This window comes from Drosophila eugracilis, unplaced genomic scaffold, assembly GCF_018153835.1.
Source record: "Drosophila eugracilis isolate 14026-0451.02 unplaced genomic scaffold, ASM1815383v1 contig_1897, whole genome shotgun sequence".
NCBI classification, from domain to species: Eukaryota; Metazoa; Arthropoda; class Insecta; order Diptera; family Drosophilidae; genus Drosophila; species Drosophila eugracilis.
The window spans coordinates 2,053,611-2,072,666 of record NW_024572751.1 but is presented as its reverse complement, the minus strand read 5'-3'; the positions used below and the strand labels follow the sequence as shown (position 1 = coordinate 2,072,666).

General features: G+C 42.0%; 3 protein-coding genes across 4 annotated transcripts; 1 reads left to right on the top strand and 2 right to left on the bottom strand.

Moving 5' to 3' along the window:
* The first annotated feature begins 3,933 nt into the window (after positions 1-3,933).
* On the top strand, positions 3,934-7,695 carry LOC108115279. Of its 2 annotated transcripts, none has more exons than XM_017226638.2 (4): positions 3,934-4,405; positions 5,215-5,551; positions 6,060-6,367; positions 7,628-7,695. In XM_017226638.2, exons 1-4 carry the CDS (start codon positions 3,934-3,936, stop codon positions 7,693-7,695), a joined length of 1,185 nt encoding a protein of 394 aa, XP_017082127.1. The 2 variants fall into 2 exon arrangements, with proteins under 2 accessions (XP_017082127.1, XP_017082126.1); XM_017226637.2 differs by having other exon boundaries at positions 6,060-6,373.
* A 633-nt stretch (positions 7,696-8,328) lies between these two features.
* LOC108115280 lies at positions 8,329-10,273 on the bottom strand. The gene is given in 5 exon segments (XM_017226640.2): positions 8,329-8,607; positions 8,609-8,914; positions 8,916-8,931; positions 9,411-9,586; positions 10,184-10,273. Coding segments are annotated over 5 exon segments (867 nt in total).
* A 3,552-nt stretch (positions 10,274-13,825) lies between these two features.
* On the bottom strand, positions 13,826-17,721 carry LOC108115253. The gene is made up of 5 exons (XM_017226610.2): positions 17,614-17,721; positions 15,433-15,769; positions 14,927-15,073; positions 14,630-14,769; positions 13,826-14,467 (listed from the first exon to the last, which is right to left on the bottom strand). The coding sequence occupies exons 2-5, from the start codon at positions 15,765-15,767 to the stop codon at positions 13,935-13,937; spliced, it is 1,155 nt and encodes a 384-aa protein (XP_017082099.1). The 5' UTR covers positions 15,768-15,769; positions 17,614-17,721; the 3' UTR covers positions 13,826-13,934.
* Between the last annotated feature and the right edge of the window lie 1,335 nt (positions 17,722-19,056).

Genomic DNA, 19,056 nt, shown 5'->3' with positions numbered 1-19,056 from the left:
GTGCCGTGCGATTGAAACGCGAGGGAAATTCGTGCAGGTGAAAATAAAGCAGCATAAGAAAAGCACAAGCAAAGCAAAAGCATATAAGCATAAGCAAAAGCAAAAGCCGCAGAAAATCAACATCAACACGGCCAGCCAAACAACCGCAGACCAAAAGCACGGGATGTATGGCCACGTAATTGGCTTCAAAATAAACAATATTATTATTGTTATTGTTATTGTTATTGGCCAGCAAAATACAAACTCTTTGGAATGGCTTTAATTGAGCTCATTTCCAGGCGACTTGCATTTCTCGCATGACTCGTGACAATTTCGCTTTGATTGACTGCCAAAGAGTCAATTTGGCCGTCAGCCCTGACAAATCCGTTGGCCATGGTGCGATGAGAGCCTGCAATCGGCCGTCAAGCCGTTTTGCCAGACTCACTTGGCTGGCTTTCTAGGATGGCTTGGATTATGTAGCATTAAGGTGAACGGTTCCCCTAGTGGTCCTTTTCTCTCTCTCTCTCTTTGTCTCTCTCTTTCTATGCAGGATTAGCGCAACAATTTGGCAACTCTAAGCGGCTTTAAATGGGTAAAAAGTCTCGTCCCTTGCCCAACGAAAATCCTTTGAAGCTTGCAATTTAGTGAACAGCACTTCAGCAGCATAAAAATGTGCAAACTCACAGCAGACGTGTGGCACATTCTCATATATTTTCCGTTCTAATGACATCTCAAGTTGCTCTCGAGCGTTTTGAAACTTTTGCTCTAAATTAAAAACTCTCAATGGCTTCAAAGTGCAAACAGTGCTACATTATCCAAATGGCAATCAAATTGCTTTAAGCTTCAACTTAAGATGGATTCTGCTAGTTATTTTCAACAAGAGCGTTTCTTGCACGGGAAGAATAATGTTGTGATATCAATCATCTTTGATATCCTTTGGTAAATTAATATATTTCTTTAGCATCAATCGAACAATAAGGATAAGAGTTTATACTATAATTCCTCTTTCATTCTCTTGACAATCTCTTATATTTTGTTTTATTTTTTATTGAAATGTATTATTATGTATTGTATGTAATAATATTTAATAATTATTGGAAAAAGAATTTAACATACCTCATTTTACGAAATAGAAAAGAAAATTCTGAGGAAAATTAAATATAATATTGAATTAGGTTAATGTATAACAATGTTTTTGATGCATATTAACTGTTTTAAATCATAACACCAATAAGATTCATAAAATGTATATATAGAAATATCAGATTTAAAAAAATATATTAACAAAAACGCCAAGAACCAGTTGTTATTTATTGTACATAAGATAAAGTTTTAGAGGGTGCAAAGAACCCATCAAGAAAGATAATATTAAAAACAAACTGAAACTGCTATAGTGTTGTTTCGAGTGTTGTATTGTTACATTTTTCCCAGAACAGAATAGAGCATTGCAAGTTTTTTCGGCAACAGACAAAGTTTTCGGGTGTAAACAAGTGACCAAACAACCGGGGTCTGCTAAGTGAGCCATTTTTTTCTCGAATGGCAAACTTTCAATCTGCACTTGGCCAAGTTCTTGATTAGATTTCGGAATTGAGAGCAATGTTCAGAGTATTCTTGTATTTGGATCTTCGGTCTTGTTAAAACTCGATTAAAATGTGTGGCTGGGTGGATAAAAGTGAAAAGGCTTTGGCCGGCAATATTATTAAATTGGAGCTGGTCAGTAGCCACTTTTAGTTTCAGCTAAGTGCATTGAAAATATTGAAATCAGAGCCAATTAAGGCGAAGAAGCCGCTGGCCTTTGGACCGGACTCCACCCAACGGATCCGGTTGCCGTCAAGGATCATTAAACTTTGGTGGCACACGTAAACTGGAGCAGCGATGTGGCCTTACTAAGCCTGGTGGTGGGGTAGATGGGTTGGGATCGGATTGACTCGGGTCGGATTACCGCTTTCGGACTGCGTCACCGCTTTCCTTTCGATGTCCATCTGGGCTGTTGGCCCCGGCCTTGGCCACTCCATTGTTGCAGGTTTGGGCCATGTTGCTGCGGTTGTTGGTGGCCGGTGGTTGGCTTTCTTGGGGAACCGCCTCGCATTACTTGCGCTTTTCAGGCACATTGACGGGCCGTGGTGTCAAGTTGCGAATGGCGCGGACATTGAGATTACAGTCATTACACTCTCAGTGGATCTTCGGTCAGATAAAGCCAGAAAGAGCCGCGGATCGCCGATGAAACGGTGCCACTGCTAAAGAACGGTCGAGGTCTGATTGCCACTGCCTCAAAATTGCCCACAATTACCGAGCCCACCTGCGTGCTCACCTGGCTGGCTGGAAAAGTGAATATTTATTAGTCCCGCTCATCATGCACCGACGAAAAGTGTTTTATTGGCTGCATTTCCCCGCCAGATTTCCCCCTCCTCTCTCTCCACTGCATTTCGCCTGCTCAGCAGAATGTAACTGAGCCGGCGATTTATGAAAAACGAGAGCTATTAGTTCGTTTCACTTTTCTTTTATTATTTATTTATTTATTGTGTACAGGCGGCGAGGCGTGGCCATATCTTGAGTCTCAGCCTCAGCCCCAGCCGCAGCCTCCACCACCCACTTTTCCACCCACCTCTCCCGCCAGGCTGCTACTTAATTGTACCCGCAGTCGAACTGCACTTTGCTTTTACTTTTGCCTGCGAAAATTGTTTTCAGCAAATTGCGCGCAAATTAATGAGCAGTAAATTAGCCGCATTAGTACAGTGGCCACATGCCGCGGACGCCGTTGAAGTTAGTGGCTTTCTGCCACGGCCACTTCTACTACCATGGCCATGATTCCCACTCTTGGACAAGACCCATGTGAGCCACCAAGTCGCCCACCTATGCCAAGGGCAAAGATCTCTCATAATGTCATGTGGTTAACCAAATTGCATCTAATTAGATCACCCTTTGAACCTTTCGCTAGTGCAGCTAAAAAAAGGCCGCTGGCAAAAACCAACAAAGCAAATTGCTGACTGCTCCGTTTGCATTTACAGTGGGACAAGTTGCGAGAAACTGGCATAAAATGTTATCCACTATAGTTTATATCATAGAAACTTATCTATAATATATATTTGAGAAGAAGGGGATCGGATGTAGATGTTGAATCTTTTATAGATCCATGTAAAAGCATGTTTGACCTAAAAAATCTTTTAAAGATTTCCTTTTAGTTTGCTCTGAGTTTAGTATGCTGACTAAAAATCCTTAAGGCATACTTACCTTCTATCTTCTTATTCTTAGATCTGATCTTTTTAAATCTATCATCTTTCTTAATTCTAATGGTTTTATGGTGTTTCTTCTACTAGGGATCTTAGTTTTTCATGTTGATGTTTCCAAGTAATTAGTAATGAAAAGACTTTGCCTACCTGACAGACATCGAAACGCGCATTGAATCTGTTCTGACCAAGCTACAAACTATGTTAATGGTGTGGAGTAATAGGCTTAGTCCAAAGATTGCAGTCTGGAACCACTGTGCGCAATCGATGCTCCATAGCTTCAGATCTCCGATACCGAAGCCGGCCCGCTGAGAGATGGCCGTCACTCAGCTGGTTGACTTGAAATCAAAACTGTAGCAGAAACGTGCGACGTTGTTGGTAATGGTGGCGGCGAAGGAGGTGGTGACGATGGTGTGCATTATGGTGTTGCAGTAGTGCAGTCAGTGGTGCTGCACGCAGCTTGGTTGGATGCTGCTGCTAATGTTGGTGCTGTTGCCAATGTTGCCGATGTTGCTGCTACTGTGCCGTTGCCGCAGCTGCTCCAATAAAACTGAGTTGCATGCAACTGCTGGTAATTAGTCTCTACAAGGCGCTGCATCAGCCGCCATCGAATCGCGTCCATCAGCATCCATGTGAAGGATACGCCGCGCTCTCGTCCTTATTCCAGTGTCGTGTGTTGTGCTGTGTTCTAAAAAAAAAATAAGACCGAAAAGCTAAAAGCTTTAAAATGCCGAGCCATCTAGTTGCCAGCTGCCTTTTGCTGGTTTTGGGCCTGAACATGAGCCTGGGGGCCAGCCACAAGCGCAGTGGTGCCAATTCGCTGGGAATGGATCCCGAGGCCAAGCCTGCGGCAAATCCTGCGGTCGGTGTAGAAAACACGGACCTGCTGGACAAGCTAAGCTGGAAGTGCGCCAACAACGCGAGTTGTCTGTACGGCGTGGCCAATGGCATCATGGCCTCCTACCGCCGTGGAGAGACCCTCAAACTGGGACTCTTCGACCTGGTCAAGTTGCCCGAACTGGATGCCTCGCGCAAACACAAGTGGGGCACTGGACGCGGCCTCTCTAGTTTCATGGACTTCGTCACGGGGAATGCCATCAGGGTGCCTGTGGGCCCGATGGTCTTTAGTGTTCAGCGGGCCGAGGATGACAGCGAATACATCGAGGTGGCTCTTCTGAAGAAGGCCTCTAGCGGAACAGGTAATGAATACGGAAGGGTCGGGAGTCCCAATCAGCGGATGACATATGCCTGACGGCCAGGCGATGCCATTTGATCCAGCCCGAGCGGCTTAACCAGCTGCTCCTGCTTGGCATGCGGCTCGCATTTGAACGATACCTCTAACAAGACCCTAACAGATGCCTACACTCAAAAAATAGGGATAAAGAAAGATTTATTATCTCAAAATGGTTGGGCAAATTGTAGTTATTTTCTGGAGAACTATCGTAAGTCTCCATTTAAGTCCTTTTTTAATAACCTCTACGTAATGTGTTGAATCACACAATGAAAGGTGCAACCCAAAATTTGCATATCTAAAGAAATGTTAATAGAAGTCTTAGCGCGAGAGTAGATTAAGGTTTTGTTTTTAAAAGCATTTTGTCAACTAAAATTGGAATGACGGTTTTGTGATTACCAAGATAAATGTATTTCTAAACTAAATGCTTTTCAAAAATCCACTTAAGTTTGATATTATTCATTCGAGAATCACCCTTAAGAACCACTTTCGACCACATTATTATGAGTGTAGACTTCCAGGGCGACTTTTCCGAACTCTACTTCCGCACCCAATGCATATCAATGACTTTGCCAGGATGGCCCAAACTGCCATTATTTACCCCTATTTAATCTGACATTCGATATACATGGCAGAAGGGCATCAATCATGCCGTATCCCCTGACAAGAAAGAGGCGGGCCAATCAAATCCTTGTGTCGCACTATTACGTATACGTACGAGTGCCATTAAAGCCATAAAGCCTAAAACGTGTCTTGTTTCCCAAAATTCAACTATAGGTCGTCTGCAGGGCAATGGAGGAGGAGGACTTCTGGGCGGAGGAGGTGGCTTAGGTGGTAACGGAGGCGGGGGAGGAGGATTACTGGGAGGTGGAGGTGGCGACAACGGAGGAGGAGGTGGACTTCTGGGAGGACGGAGGCGGCACCAGCACCAGGACAAGAAACAGTTCCAGATGTTCATACCCATGTATCTGGCGGCCACAACATTTGGTTGGACGATGGTGGCCGCAAAGGCAGTGGGACTGCTAACTCTCAAGGCTCTGATCCTGTCCAAGATTGCCTTCGTCGTGGCCGCCATTGTACTGATCAAGAAGCTCATGGACAACGCCAGCGAGAAGTAAGTACTGAAAAAAAAAACAAAATTTTAGATGAAACTTTAAAGGAAATCAATCAAAAGGCGTAGGATATACATCTTTTATGAAACTAAAAAAGCTTCAAACGATTCATAAGTTTTAAATTTTTCAAGACTTTCGATAGCTGTAATATACGAGTTAAGATAAAATAAATATATTTTCATTTAGCCTTTTCTGCCCTCACTGTTATTAGAGTTTTACAGCCTCGATACCAAAATAAGTAACATTTATATAAGCCTTACTCATATTCCACTTTGAGTGCTAGCCAAATGAGAACAAATATTAGAATTACGATTTACAAAATAAAGAAATTTATTTAACTTATTTAAAATTATTTAACAAAAAATATTACAAAAATTGATACTTTAAAATTAATACATTCGATCCAGGTGTAAATATATCCCCTTCTTTTTTCTCTACATAATTACTTTTAAAGAACTTAATGAAACATATCTAATATATAATATGTCCAAAAATGTAATCCCTTAAAAGGATGATGTACCAATTCCCCGAGCAGACACCCTACATGATGCCCTACGGCATGGACTATCCGCTTCACGGGGCTGAAATGTCGCCGGAAATGTACCCGGCCTCGCTGCACCACCTGGCGATGGCCGGTGGGGGCCAGCTGCCAGGACATCCCGGACATCCGGGACTGGAGAGTCTGAGCGCCGAAAGCCATCTGCACTCTGCCCAGGTGTCGAGCGATGGCAGCAACAACACACAGGTGCTGGCCGCCCTAGGTGGACTCGGCGGACTAGGACACAAGATCAAGCGTGAGGACTCGTGGATGGCGAAGAGTAAGTGTAAGTTGATCCAGCCTTTCGATATTTCAGATAGTCAGGGGACGGGCGGGGCCCCCTAGACATCCCAAATCCTTCCATCCTTCATCCTTTCACCTATCCATGGCCAAGGTAAATTCCCTGAATGCGGTAGCTGTGGCGGCGGCTGCAGCCGAGGGCGCCATCGAGGACGACGATGAGGACGAAGACTGAGCAGAGTACATATTGCTTCCATTTGTCACCCGGCACGCACACCTGAGGTGTAGGTTTCCCAGAGAATATCACAAGGCCGGAGCACATTTATTTGCTTTCGGTGAGTTCTTATGCAGTTGGTAATTTTCATTGCATACTTCCAGGTAGAGTTTTTTTATTGCAAGCTGGTAGTTAATAGGATCTACTTTTAATTTGACTTGCGCTTCAAAGTCTTTTTGTCCCACGTTCCAACATATATTTTAGTCGAAGGTATTTTTGTATTTTTACAAGATTCTGGGATAGAAGAGGTGATTATGATATATATATGTAATTCGCTTTTTTATTATTTATTCTTCTTCGGATTCCTCTTTTTCATTAAACGTGGCTTTAGTTCTGGTTTCCATTTCATGAGTTCAAAACTTGAAAACCTTTTATATATATTTGCAGTATTACAATTTGTAATAGATGAAAGCTTAAAGATTTCCTGAATTTCGCTCTCCTAACATTGGATTTCAATCAATCGATTGGTAATAACTCTTCCAGAGCTATAAATAATTATGAGAGAATAAATTTTCCAATCAAATTCAGCTGGGTTAAGACAAAGATAACTGAAAAAAAAGTTTGGGATAGAGAAGAGGCGTAGGTGCAAGCTCATGTACTATATAGTGATGTCGAGCTTATTTACGAAGTCTGACATCTTATTGTGGGATTAACTATTGCATACTTTTCTGCTGCTGCAACTAATTAACTTTGGACAGTATAAAACAACCAGCAAGTGCGGGGAAAGGAATCAAATTCCAAACATAATCTTAAAAAAATAAAAAATATTGTTTGTTTTACAAGTGGTCCATAAGGGCAAGCAATAATTTAGTTACAACATAGCAATAGAGGTGTGGAGTTGGCCATAAACTGAAGAATAAATGGGAATGGTATTCACCCCCGACACTATACTGACCCACCTTTGAATTTATTGCATCTCTGCACCCTTTACGCCCTACGTCCACATCCCCTCCCACTCTCGGTGGCTAGCGAATGGCTCTGGGGCACCAATTACTTGCCTGATTAACGATGGAACTCGTGTTGCAGCCACTCCAGCACGGCGACCTCTGATCTACAACTACGTGCAACCCCACATGCCGTACTACCGCTCCTGAGGCGACGATTAGCCAATTAGCAGCTACCAAAGACCCCGTGGGATGGAGGAGGTTGCTCTGCTGCCATAAGGACCCAAATATCGGACACATATTGCATCGGAATAGCAGACAAGCGAGCTGACGTATTATTTATTGTTTATTATTTATTGAATCGTTCTAACTTAGTCAAACCTGGCGCACACATTTAGTCTAGTTCAATCTCTGTAATTAGCAGTCCAAGTGCTACAAAAACTAAAAAAAAACATTAAAGAATTGGACACAAAGTTGTTCAGAAACTAAAATCGCTTGCGTATGTTTTTTATTTATGCAATAAATATTAATAAATAAATAAATTAAGTGTAAGTGTAAATTACAATAAATTACAAATGACAGAATGAGCATCATTGAGAAAATCGAAAAGTGAAAGTGAGCGAGATTACAGTAGAGATGCAAAAGAGTGAGTTAGAAAGAGAGAGAAAGAGTAATTCTAGAGGAAAGTAAAGAAAGTTTACAAGAGATCCACAGAGAGAGATAGTTAAAAGAGTGAGAGCATGAGAAGAGTTTCCCCAAGCCAGCAGGAAAGTGTTAGAGGAAAACCCAATTTAGTTCATTCCTGATCTAATGACATACATAACAAGTTAGTTAAATCTAGCTTTATTGCGCCACTTTCCCCGGCTGCTGGCCGCTGTAGGCCAGGTTTTGGGCCTGCTCCTGCTGGTGCTGCACCTCCTTGGCCAAAACATCAGCTGGCACGTCCACCAGACCCTCCACGAATCCATCGAAGGCCCTCGACCATCCGGAGCTGTAGCTATCGTGGTGGGATGGCACCTCCACGATGGTCTTCTTGCTGGAGAGCAGTTTCTTCAGCGAAATGATCACCGCCAGGAGCAGGGCAATCTTCGAAACAATCAGAGCCTTTCCGGCTAACAGGAAAGAGTCCCTTGAGCAGGAGAGCTCCAACCATTCCCGTCTTGGCCGCCATCATCATCAGCAGTGGCCCCATGTTCTTCATCTTGCCTCGTCCCTCCTGCAATGCCTCCAATGGGCGCACAGACACGCCCACATTCAAACTGCCCTCCGGATCGCTGTTCATCACAAAGTCTGCGTTCTCCGAGAACTTGTAGCGTAGCGAACGGGACCGGATGAACTTCCACAGCTTGTTGGCCATGAGGAGCGCGAAGGTCTCTTCATCGGATCCCATAGACCGAGATAGCAGCTGATTGACCTCTGGATCATCAGGGGACCATGGAGATGTTCCTGCAAAGAAACCAATTCAATCATGGAGGAAAATATATGAAAGTGGGTTATAAGATTTGATATTTTTACTTGGATATTTAGCAACCGGCATAAACTATTAAGTAAAGCGGTTAAGAGTCGAATCTACGGAAATATATAATATCTGTTTAAATTTAAAAAAAGAATTATATATCTTTCGGAAAAACTATCCATAAAGCTTTCTGTAAGATTTGAAGCTCAGTTTAAAGTGGCAGGCATATATATTATATATATTTTATAATCCACGTTATTACATTATATTTTTTACGTAATTTATATCAAATTAAACTTTCTTAAATATTTTTAATACTTTGTTTTGTTAAAGATAAAGTCTCATAAGGATTTAATAATTTCCAATATGAATTTTACTTTTCATGTTTTTAAATACATTTTTGCCATTTTACTGATTAACTTAAAGTGAAGATTTTGTATATGATTTAAGACTGACGTTTCCCACTTACCAGTTCTCCGTGACCTTGACGCGATCACCAAGATCAAGTCGAGTGTTCAGGTACAGGTGGTTCATTACAATTGACATCTTGACCATCCTGCAGGCGCGATCATCCTCCTGCCTGCAATTCTGCTTCAGCTTGGCCAACAGAAAGTCTTCAATGTTTCGACGTTCACTGTCCGTTATCTAAAAATATATTACACATACCTTAGTAATGCTACATGTTATCATTAACATTAACATTACAATTAACACTTTGTCTAAAATAAAACTCTTAATAAAAAAAAGTTACACCCTTTGAAAGGAAGCTGCTGACATGATGTTAATGTAATAGAAATAATAAGACTTTGAAGGTTGTCTGCCAACATGACTATAGAAGTACATAATTTATATTATTTATTTATTTATCTGAAGCTTACTTTAATTTGTATGTTAAAAGAGCAGTAAAGAAATTATATTATTTATTTATTATTAAATTATTTTATTTATCAACCAAATCTTTGGATATTTCTGAGCTCTACTCTTAATACAGACTGAGAAAATGCCATCTAAATGGCAAATATTTACCCTAAGAAGGTAAACTTTTCAACCCAGCTTGGATTTAATCCTTGAGCCTTTTCTCTGGCGACACTGAAGATGAACTTTCGGATAAAGGAATAAATTGGGACGGCCAAAACAAAGGTCACTGGCTTTGTTGTTCTAAGGCAGAGCGATATCCTTGTCAGTGGTAATTAATGCCAACTTTGGCAACTTTTTCCGGACCTTCCAGGACATTTTGCTTACCGTAACGGCGCCATCTCGCCTTTTGCTGCCGCGGGCGGAGACGAGGACTAAAAAGAACGCCAGGAGCGCGCAGACCTTGAATGTTTGCATCGCTGGTCTTTGTTTTCGGCTATCGTTTAGATTGACCCGTTCTCCGGTTAGGCGTACAGTTTATGGCTATTTTCTTGGTTTTCACTTGGACTGATTGTCACACATACACACACACACTTGTGCTTTGGTATATCCTGGCCTTATCCTTCGGCTCTTGAACACACACACTCTCACAAACGCCCGCGTCTTCGCTCTGCTAGAATGCTACGCTCTTGCTGTTGACATCGTCGCCTTGATAGAAAACCTAATGCGAATTTTCCGCCAGTGAATTCGATTTTATATGAAAAGCGGCCAAAAGCGCTGCAAACACAATACAGGTCTCTGCCGCAGTCGGCGCCTGCAGCGACGCCGGCGTTTGTTTTTGCAGGCACTCGATGTTGATTTTGCTATTTTGCACCTGGAACTGGTCCCCAAAAAGACCAGCTCCTTGGCCTCCAATGTGCCACTCGTTTGGCCAGTTTCCGTAGACTCTTCTTATGGCCTTGTCTCCGAACATGCCACCACATTCTGCCACCCAATGACTTTGTTTATGTTTTCCCCGGCGACAAGTTCTTCTCTGCCTTTGTTGTCTTTGCAGCGTGGGTCGTCAACAAAAACAAAGCCAGTCGAAAGTAAACAACAGACCTAATTCCCAACAACAAAGAGGCCAATTTTCCCACACAGCCTCAGTTTGGAACTAGAGGAGGAGAGCTGGGATGTAGGAAAAGTGGGCGGAGAATTAGCAGCAAAAACAAGACGTACTTCCATTGACAGCACGCATGCAAACCTGAAAACTTTTCAGTTGCTCCAATTAGTCAAAGGCTCTTCATTCCACGGAGTACTTGAAGCCAGGGGCGCAACCGAAGGTGTTAACTAGGGATCAGAGTTTGTGAGTTAATTACTTTAAACAGAATATTAAGTGGAAAAAGACAACTATCAATCAATCAATCGAAATGTAACAAATAATAATATTAACATGTTCCGAAATAATTAATTATTTTGTATTAAAACCACTAATTTAATATTTATTAAAATATAAAATACGAAACTATTATTCAAAATAAAGTGAAGATTAAGAGGGCTCAAAGTTCCATTTACTCCTTCAAGTAATACAGTTTTTTGTATATGTTTTCAGTTTGTCGAACTCTTCTGACTTTACTATTACTTTTCATAGCGCCTCTTAAAGTTAAAGTTTGAATCTTTTAATCAACTTTAGTTATGCGTACAACATAACACATTCTCTGCCCCCCATTGTGGTAATCAACAGCGGTGAAAACTCGTGTTCTTTTTCCCACCGCAATTTTATTTTGCCACACGCTAGCTGCATTTTCCCGGGCCTTTTGCTTTTAGCCGGAACAGATTAAGAGCAGGTGTAATTTATTGCATTTATTACGGATTCAGCGGTGTCCCGGGGGCGTGCCGGCCCAACAGGTTGTGCGTCCGTTGGCCATTTACCGGGGAAATTCAATCAATTTCCCCGCCAAGACCAAAAGTTATTGCACACACCGAAAATTGGCGGCCAGCCTCAAGAGCCGCTCGAATTTCCACAGAATTTCCACCGATCTGGAAGTAGGCTAGCCGGCTGGACAGTGAGCCACTAAAGTGGGACGCCTGCCTGGCCACGAAAGTTGTGTGTTCATGTGGTCGCAAGAAACCGCTAGTCGATCTGTCCATAAACCGTTTGGCTCCTCAGATCGCAGCTCCCAAATCAAGCCTCTCCAAAAGCCAATCGCGTCCGCCCAGGCCACTTAATGCAGCAAGTGCACTGGGAAAAAAATGTTTGCGAATAAAATAATTGATCAATTTATTAACTTAATAAATTAATTTAAAGAACTATAAAGAGATGTATTTAGGAAGTGTGAAGAAATACCTTATTACCAACCTTAAGTCAAAAATAAATGATTAGGCAGATTTTTTGCTTTATTTTTATTAAAGATAACCTTTAAATTAAACAGTCATATGCCTTGAAACATAAACAGTAAAACTTTTATAATTAATTATTGCTGCTGTGAGCCAACCTACATCTTCACGTTTCATCCAAACTATAAAATTATTACTCAAATGGAGATTTACCAGATGTTTTATAGGAATATATTATGAGGATATGCAAAATTCTGTTACTGCTGAAGTGTCTAAGAAATTATTTATTGCTTACAAAGTATGGTAACGCATCTATAAATAAATGAAATAACATTCACTTCGTCAATTTATTTAATCATATCTCTCAAATGAACACCTTTTTTGTTTGGAGGAACAAGTTATTTTGACTCACGATTTTTGCTATCGATATAAAAAGAATTTTTCCAAAACAACACCCATTCCCAGCCACTATCAAGCCCCATGTGATTTTTCTTGTCCCAAAACTGAAGATAAACGAAAAATTTGAAAAGTCACCATTTCATTAAGAGACTCATTCTGTAACTCCTTCAAAAGATGAACTTACCTATTCTGATTATAAATATACATTTGAATTAAAACTGCAAAACCCTGTCCCTCTTTTTTCTCTGTGTGTCTGCCTAAGTCGCCCCCGGTTGGAGCCATAACAATTTCTCAATCTGAAGCAAGCCGCCTGGCAGCCCAGTAGTAGCTTCAGCAGCGCTTTCTTTTGGAAAATGTGGTCCAGGCCAGTCGACTCCTCCGACGGTGTTGACATCGCCAGACACAGGCTACTAGGCTACCCAAGCTACCCAGCTACCAATATCACCGCGTTGGTTTTGGCATTGACTTTGAAGTTGGCCAAGCCAATCGGAGGAAGTTTGAATCGTTTTTCGAGGGGAAATGGTCTATAAAAACTTTCTTAAATTATTATATTAAAATATATTTATTTATTATATTTATTTCAAAACTGAATATATAAAAATGAATAAAAAGGAATATAAAATGGAATAGGGGAACATATAGCTTTTAAATTATTAACAATAAATAAATTTCATTTTTACTTAATAGTATAAAAGTATTACTAATTATAATTAATTTCACTACATCATTTTACCAAAGTTGTTAATGTTATATTATTTAACGAGGTAATAAATCTTTAAACATTTAGCAAGTAACTTAGTCAGTGCCGACAGTTTATTACCAAAATATAAGTTTTATTTGACAGCTTATGGTCTTCGCCATACTTAAACACTGATTGATGGCAGAATTGATCACTTTCTGGCTTAAATATTTTAGCGGTCTGAAAGTACCACCAATAAATTAAGTTTACAGCATCTCAAGTCAAACTAAAGTCAAGAGCACAAAGAACTTTAAATAATGTGGCCTTGTGCCTCGGATGATTTATTACCATTTTCCCGAGCTTTGGATCAACCCTCGCTTAGGAAAAGCAAAATCAAAAAACACGCCAGTCCACTTTTCCTCAGTTTCTCGCCTTGGCATTTCATTGCCTTAATTAAAAGCTGCATTTTATTTCTATCAGCCCGAGTGTGAGTAAAAGCAGAGCAAGTGCAGAATTTGGAGAAGCATTTTGTAGTGAAATTTTCGCCGTTAATTGGAAACAGCTTCCCTCCGTTGGCCCGCGGCAACTATGGTTTCCTTTCTTTCCTCCTATCCCCAGATCGAAATTAATTGGTATTCATTTTAGACTTTGTTTTATTTACAATTAGCGTAATAAATATTCTTATAGGAATGCAACAAGGCCGAGGGCCAAATAAATAACAAAGTGATGGCGAAGTCCTCGAACTTAGCTCTTCTGAGGCTGTGGCTCGGCGGCAATGTCCTTGCCGGAGTTGCGTCCGTAGTAACCATTGTAGGCCGCCTCCTGTGGGTCTCCGAAGCTGACCGAGTTGCCAGCGACCTGCTGACCCTGGACCTGTTGACCCTGGTAGCTCTTGCTATAGTAATCAGTGTACGGCTTGGCGAAGCTGGGCTCCTGGCGGTAGTAGGGTCCTGGAGCGCCGCCATGGCCGCCTTCAAAGTGTTCGTGGTGGTGGTAGTAAGTGGCAGCACCCACTCCCTGGGGATTGTACTCGGGGAAGGTGTTCTTGCCACCGAAGAGGCCAGACAATCCACCGCCAAAAGCACCTCCAACGCCACCTGGTGGACGGCAGAGCTTAAAGTAGGCGAACAGACCAGGCAGGACGATGGCAGCCAGGCCAAGGATCTTCTTGAGACCAGCGATTCCCAGGATGAAGGGCAGGAAGAGCAGCAGCTTCAGCTTGAAGATCTTCAGCACCAGCAGCAGGGGGATGATCATTTTCTTCAGCTTCTTGCGCGCTGCAATTTAATAAATTAAGTAAGTTAATGAGAAATCCAGATAAGATTTAAGGTTGAAAATAAATATTTAGAAACTGGAAAAGCACAACAATGCTCATTTGCAATATTCCCTGGCATTGTTTGCATTTCCACCGAAAATAAATAATATTTATAGAGACTTACAGAAGTGTCCAGCACGCTGGCCATCATCAATAAGGTCCAGTTCGCCATCAATGTCGTTTCCGATGAAACGGGCCTCGTAACGACCGGCTTCGGTGAGCTCCTCTGGCCACTCGAGTTCCAGAGCCGTGGACTTGATGAAGCTGGAGCGGAAAGAAGCGGAAAACGTGTCAAAGAATGAGCATTTACATTTTCATAAAAATCTCATATTTTATTCAAAACCCCGGCCAAGTTTGCGGGACCCAAATTAATTTGCATCCGGCACGAGCCGCAGTCATTTGGCTAATTGTGACAGCTTACCGTTCGGCCCTTCGGAGTCCGTATTTCAGCAGCTGATTCCACTGGTCATCGTCGCCACGTGGCTCCTCGGAGTACTCAAAGGGTTCCTGCAGCAAGGACCTCTGCTGGGTTTCAGGCAGTCGCACCACGCGGGCAAAGTCAGAGAGCCTGGGAATTAAAGGGATTGCTTGATTAATTTCCTTGCCCCTTTGAATAAATCTTGTGAGAAAGACAAATGTGGTTATAAAAATAAAACAATTCCACTCCAGATGGGTTCATTTCTTGAAAATTGTGTCGAAGAACTGCCTATTCTATGTTTTTATAGAACAAATAGAAATATTTGTTATTGAGAGGAAGCCATCCTTTTCATGTGAGAAAGTTTATTTGCATTTTATGCAAAGGTATGAAAGAACAGAGCTACAAAGGTAGAAGGCAGTTACTTGCAGATACTAAGTAGCCATCGCAAGAATTTAAGTCTTTAAGAATTTCGTTTAATTTAGTAACCACTGTCTCTTGAAGATGCTTACTTGTACTGATCCTTGAAGAAGATCTCGTCAAAGGTGTTGAGGGCCTGGGTCTTAAAGCACTCGGAGAGGTCGCCGCCAAGGCAGTTGCTGTTGGTCCTAGCCAGGAAGGGGTCATTGTCGTTGCCCAATCCAAAGATGCTTAGCAAGGAAGAGCGTCCTCGCTCTTCACCAACTCCTGGCTGCTGTTGCTGAGGGATCTGCTGGGGCTGCTGGACCGGCGGCTGCGGCGCATAGACCTGCTGGATGTTGTTGGACGACTGCTGGTCCGGTAGCCGGAGACCTTCTCCGGCCACCAAAGTGACGAAGGCCAGTACGACGAGAGCTCTCATTGCCATGGCTGTAAGCAGGAGAAGACGAAATGGCTTAGCACACGGCCACTGGCACAATTTTCGTATCGAATCGCTGAAGTTTTCTCCCAATCACCCGATTATTTCAGCCTCTTCGGCTGTGTCACGCGATGTCAAAAAAGTTTGTGTATAAAAGCAAGTTTTTTGGCAACTGCTTATTGGCTTAACGGATTGGCTCTCCACTTAAAACTGACACACTGTTCAGATGGCTCAGAGGCCCCATTGGCACACTGTGCAATTAGCCGCTCACACGTAATAACTCTCGCTTTCAAGCCGACTTAGGCAGCGGCTCACCACTCTTTGCTCTTCAATGTTTACTGTTAACTTGAGTTTGCTCAAATTTCTCGGGGCGAGCTTTCTGCACCCAAAAATACAGATAAACCCACAAAAGAAGCTGGACGCAAAGTGAAATGCAAGCGGACCGGTTTGCCGTCTTAACCCTTTGGCGGCAATGAGGCGGCAAATGCCCGTAATTGAATCCCGTGCTAAAGCGCATAAACAGCGGGCCTAATGTGCTTTAAAAAGGTTGGCCAAGACCGAGTCCGGTCAAGCAGAAATGCACCTAAGCGTGCTTAATGCGCGATATGAACAGTGATATGAACAAATATATAATCAATACTTAAGAGCCTATAATATTTAACCACCAACTTGAACTTTTTACCACTAATAAACTTAAACATTTTAAATATTTAAAGGTATAAAGAAATTGGTAATCAAAAATACCTACAAAAAGGCTAAATTAAAAGTGGTTCAAGTTTTATAAGGAGATTTCCAGTTCTGCAGCTAAAATCGCACGCGAAAAGTTGGTCACGCCCGAGGGACTTTTTCGGTCAGTCGCTTTTACTTTCGTTAGGCTCCTATTTGGGCCAAAGCCTGTATTGGCATTGGGACTCATCAGCACGACGATTGTGTGTCAATCCGCTAGTGGTTTGGGCCAAATTCGCAGAGACTTCTTTGCCCGGCCATCAACTATACAGAAGTCTAATGTCCAGGAGAAAAGTTTTCTTTCGGCCGAATAGTATGCAGTAAAAAATACTTTATGGCGAGAAAGTGGAAAGTTTATGGCAACTTAAAGACGAGCGCCCAAAAGCAGACAATCAATTCTGGATATTTGTATGGACTGGCAATGGGATGGGTGCGGAAGATTTATGGCTTTACTGAATCAATTAATGATTCATGGCGAATATTTGGCCAAGTCAATGGTCTTCGCATGGGATGTCGAAAGCGAAAACTAATTTTGGTCACTGTGTCGTGTTTGTTTTGCTTTTTTGTTTTGCCTTTCCATCTACATTCGCCATTGAAGGTCAATGAAATGTGGACCGGCGATGGTCGATATTACGAAATTACAGTGGCGATAAATGGAAATGATGGCTTTATCTGGCTGAAAGATTAAACCATTTGAACTGCTGACCATGTTGGTATACATTTGTCGAAATTTAAGATAATGACATTACGTTAAAAACCATGGAAAAAAGATGTTAAAATTTTACTAAATTGGACTTGAAAGTAATATAACGATTTGCATAGAAAATAATTATCAGTCAATTATCCAGTAAACTCCTTCAATAAGTACTGGTATTTTGTGAAAAAAGAATTTAAAGTAAAAATAACCGTTTCTAGAAACTGCTTCTTTGTGGAAATTTCCATTTTTATAGTCATTCCTTAAAATCGTTAAAACTGTTATAGCGAAAACCAAAAGCCTCGTTTAAATTGGCAATATTAGCGACATCCATTTCATTTTGGTTTTTGCACAATTTCTCGCAGTTCATTTCACTTCACTTCACTTGATTTTATATTCGATTTTTTAGGTTTTTAGGTTTTTTCCGCTGTTTACCTTTTGCTGTTTCCTATAAAGGCCTGAGGTGGTTTTTGGTTTTGTGTATCCTTAAAGCTTCTTCCAAGCGACTCTGTCTTTCTGCTGGCCAAAAGCGACTGTGCCGTGGCTGCTGGCCGGCAAAGATTTTATATGAAACGCGAGAAGTGGCGAGAGGAGGAGTAGCCAGCTGAACGGTGGAACAGAGTCAACATAGAGACATGGAGACAATGGCCCAGACGCTGTCGTCGCACACTTTTGGCCCACAGCGATGATGATGATGATGATGATGGCTAACAAGCAGATCTCAACACTCTCGCACTTGCGGTAGGTTGTGGATACGATCGATGTCGACCCGATCGGGTTTACTTTTGGCTCCGTGGGTGAGAGACAACGACCTGTGCTTTTTCGCGTCCGGCTGGGCGAGCGTTCGTGTGCCTTGAGAAAATCCCAAAATTATTGTGGCGCACGTCGAGGCCTTGGCTTTAATTCGAGTTTGATTTAAAGCGACAACAAACTGCTGAAGTGACTCATTCCGGGAAAACGTACGTCACAGCCACCACGGGGATTATGTAATTTTTGGCCTCTTGCCTCACAGACAATTATTACTTTTACTGCAAACCTGGTTTTTGGAAACGCCCACGTTTAAAGTCAAGGGCGAAATGTGAACAAACCATGCGGAGGAGCCTGCATTTGGTTTTTGCATTCTCTGCAATTTCCTGTGGTGGCAATTGTGGGGCAACTGGGGAAATTCCCCCAGCTGGCTGCCACAAAAATCAAAACAACAGGCAGCATTACTGTGGGTTTTCCCCGTTGCCCCACTCGCACGATTTCCCGATTTTCGCTGGTCAGAAGAGGCACGAACTGCCACTGTGGAGGCCGCAAACAGAAGCCCGTCGGCGGAAATTGTTTCCGTCAGTTCGAGGGGGTTTGTTAACAGGGGGCGTGGCCAGGGTTTGTTCCTGTGGTTGGGGACGCATCTGTTCGGTCGGACAAGTTGGTCCTACCACGTAATTGAATCATCTACTTGGGCAGTCCTTTGAGGGATTAGGCCAGTGGGAATATCACCATCAAATACAAATAGAATGAACATTCCGAATGTATGTAAATCACTCGCCAGGGAGCAAAATCAGAAACACAAGTACTAAGCCAAATATGTGCAATCACTTGGTTGGCAAAAAAAAAAAAAAGAAAGAAATTTTATTCATCCGCATGCAGGGATTTTTCACTTGGCTAAATGGGCTGACCACACTTTTCTCTAAATAAAGTTATTTATTTTTAAGGCATATCATGAACTATGTACTATATGCAGTACATATTTTACTCGTATAAGTTCCCAGAAAAAGACTTTAAAATCGCTTCCTAGAATTTCATTGTAATTACTCTTTAAAAAGTTTATTCACTAAAACTGCTGATTTTTCCCTGGTTGAACTGCCAAAGAGGAGCATTTTATAGTTAAATTCA

Excerpts from the sequence above, each read along its gene's own strand:
- LOC108115279 (XM_017226637.2), top strand. The coding sequence starts at position 3,934 with ATGCCGAGCCATCTAGTTGCCAGCTGCCTTTTGCTGGTTTTGGGCCTG. Across the intron at positions 5,552-6,059 it reads ATGGACAACGCCAGCGAGAA|GATGATGTACCAATTCCCCG; the intron begins GTAAGTACTGAA and ends ATCCCTTAAAAG. Across the intron at positions 6,374-7,627 it reads GTGGATGGCGAAGAGTAAGT|CCACTCCAGCACGGCGACCT; the intron begins GTAAGTTGATCC and ends CTCGTGTTGCAG.
- LOC108115253 (XM_017226610.2), bottom strand. The coding sequence starts at position 15,767 with ATGGCAATGAGAGCTCTCGTCGTACTGGCCTTCGTCACTTTGGTGGCC. Across the intron at positions 14,770-14,926 it reads GGACTCCGAAGGGCCGAACG|CTTCATCAAGTCCACGGCTC; the intron begins GTAAGCTGTCAC and ends TTTCCGCTCCAG. Across the intron at positions 14,468-14,629 it reads CCAGCGTGCTGGACACTTCT|CGCGCAAGAAGCTGAAGAAA; the intron begins GTAAGTCTCTAT and ends ATTAAATTGCAG.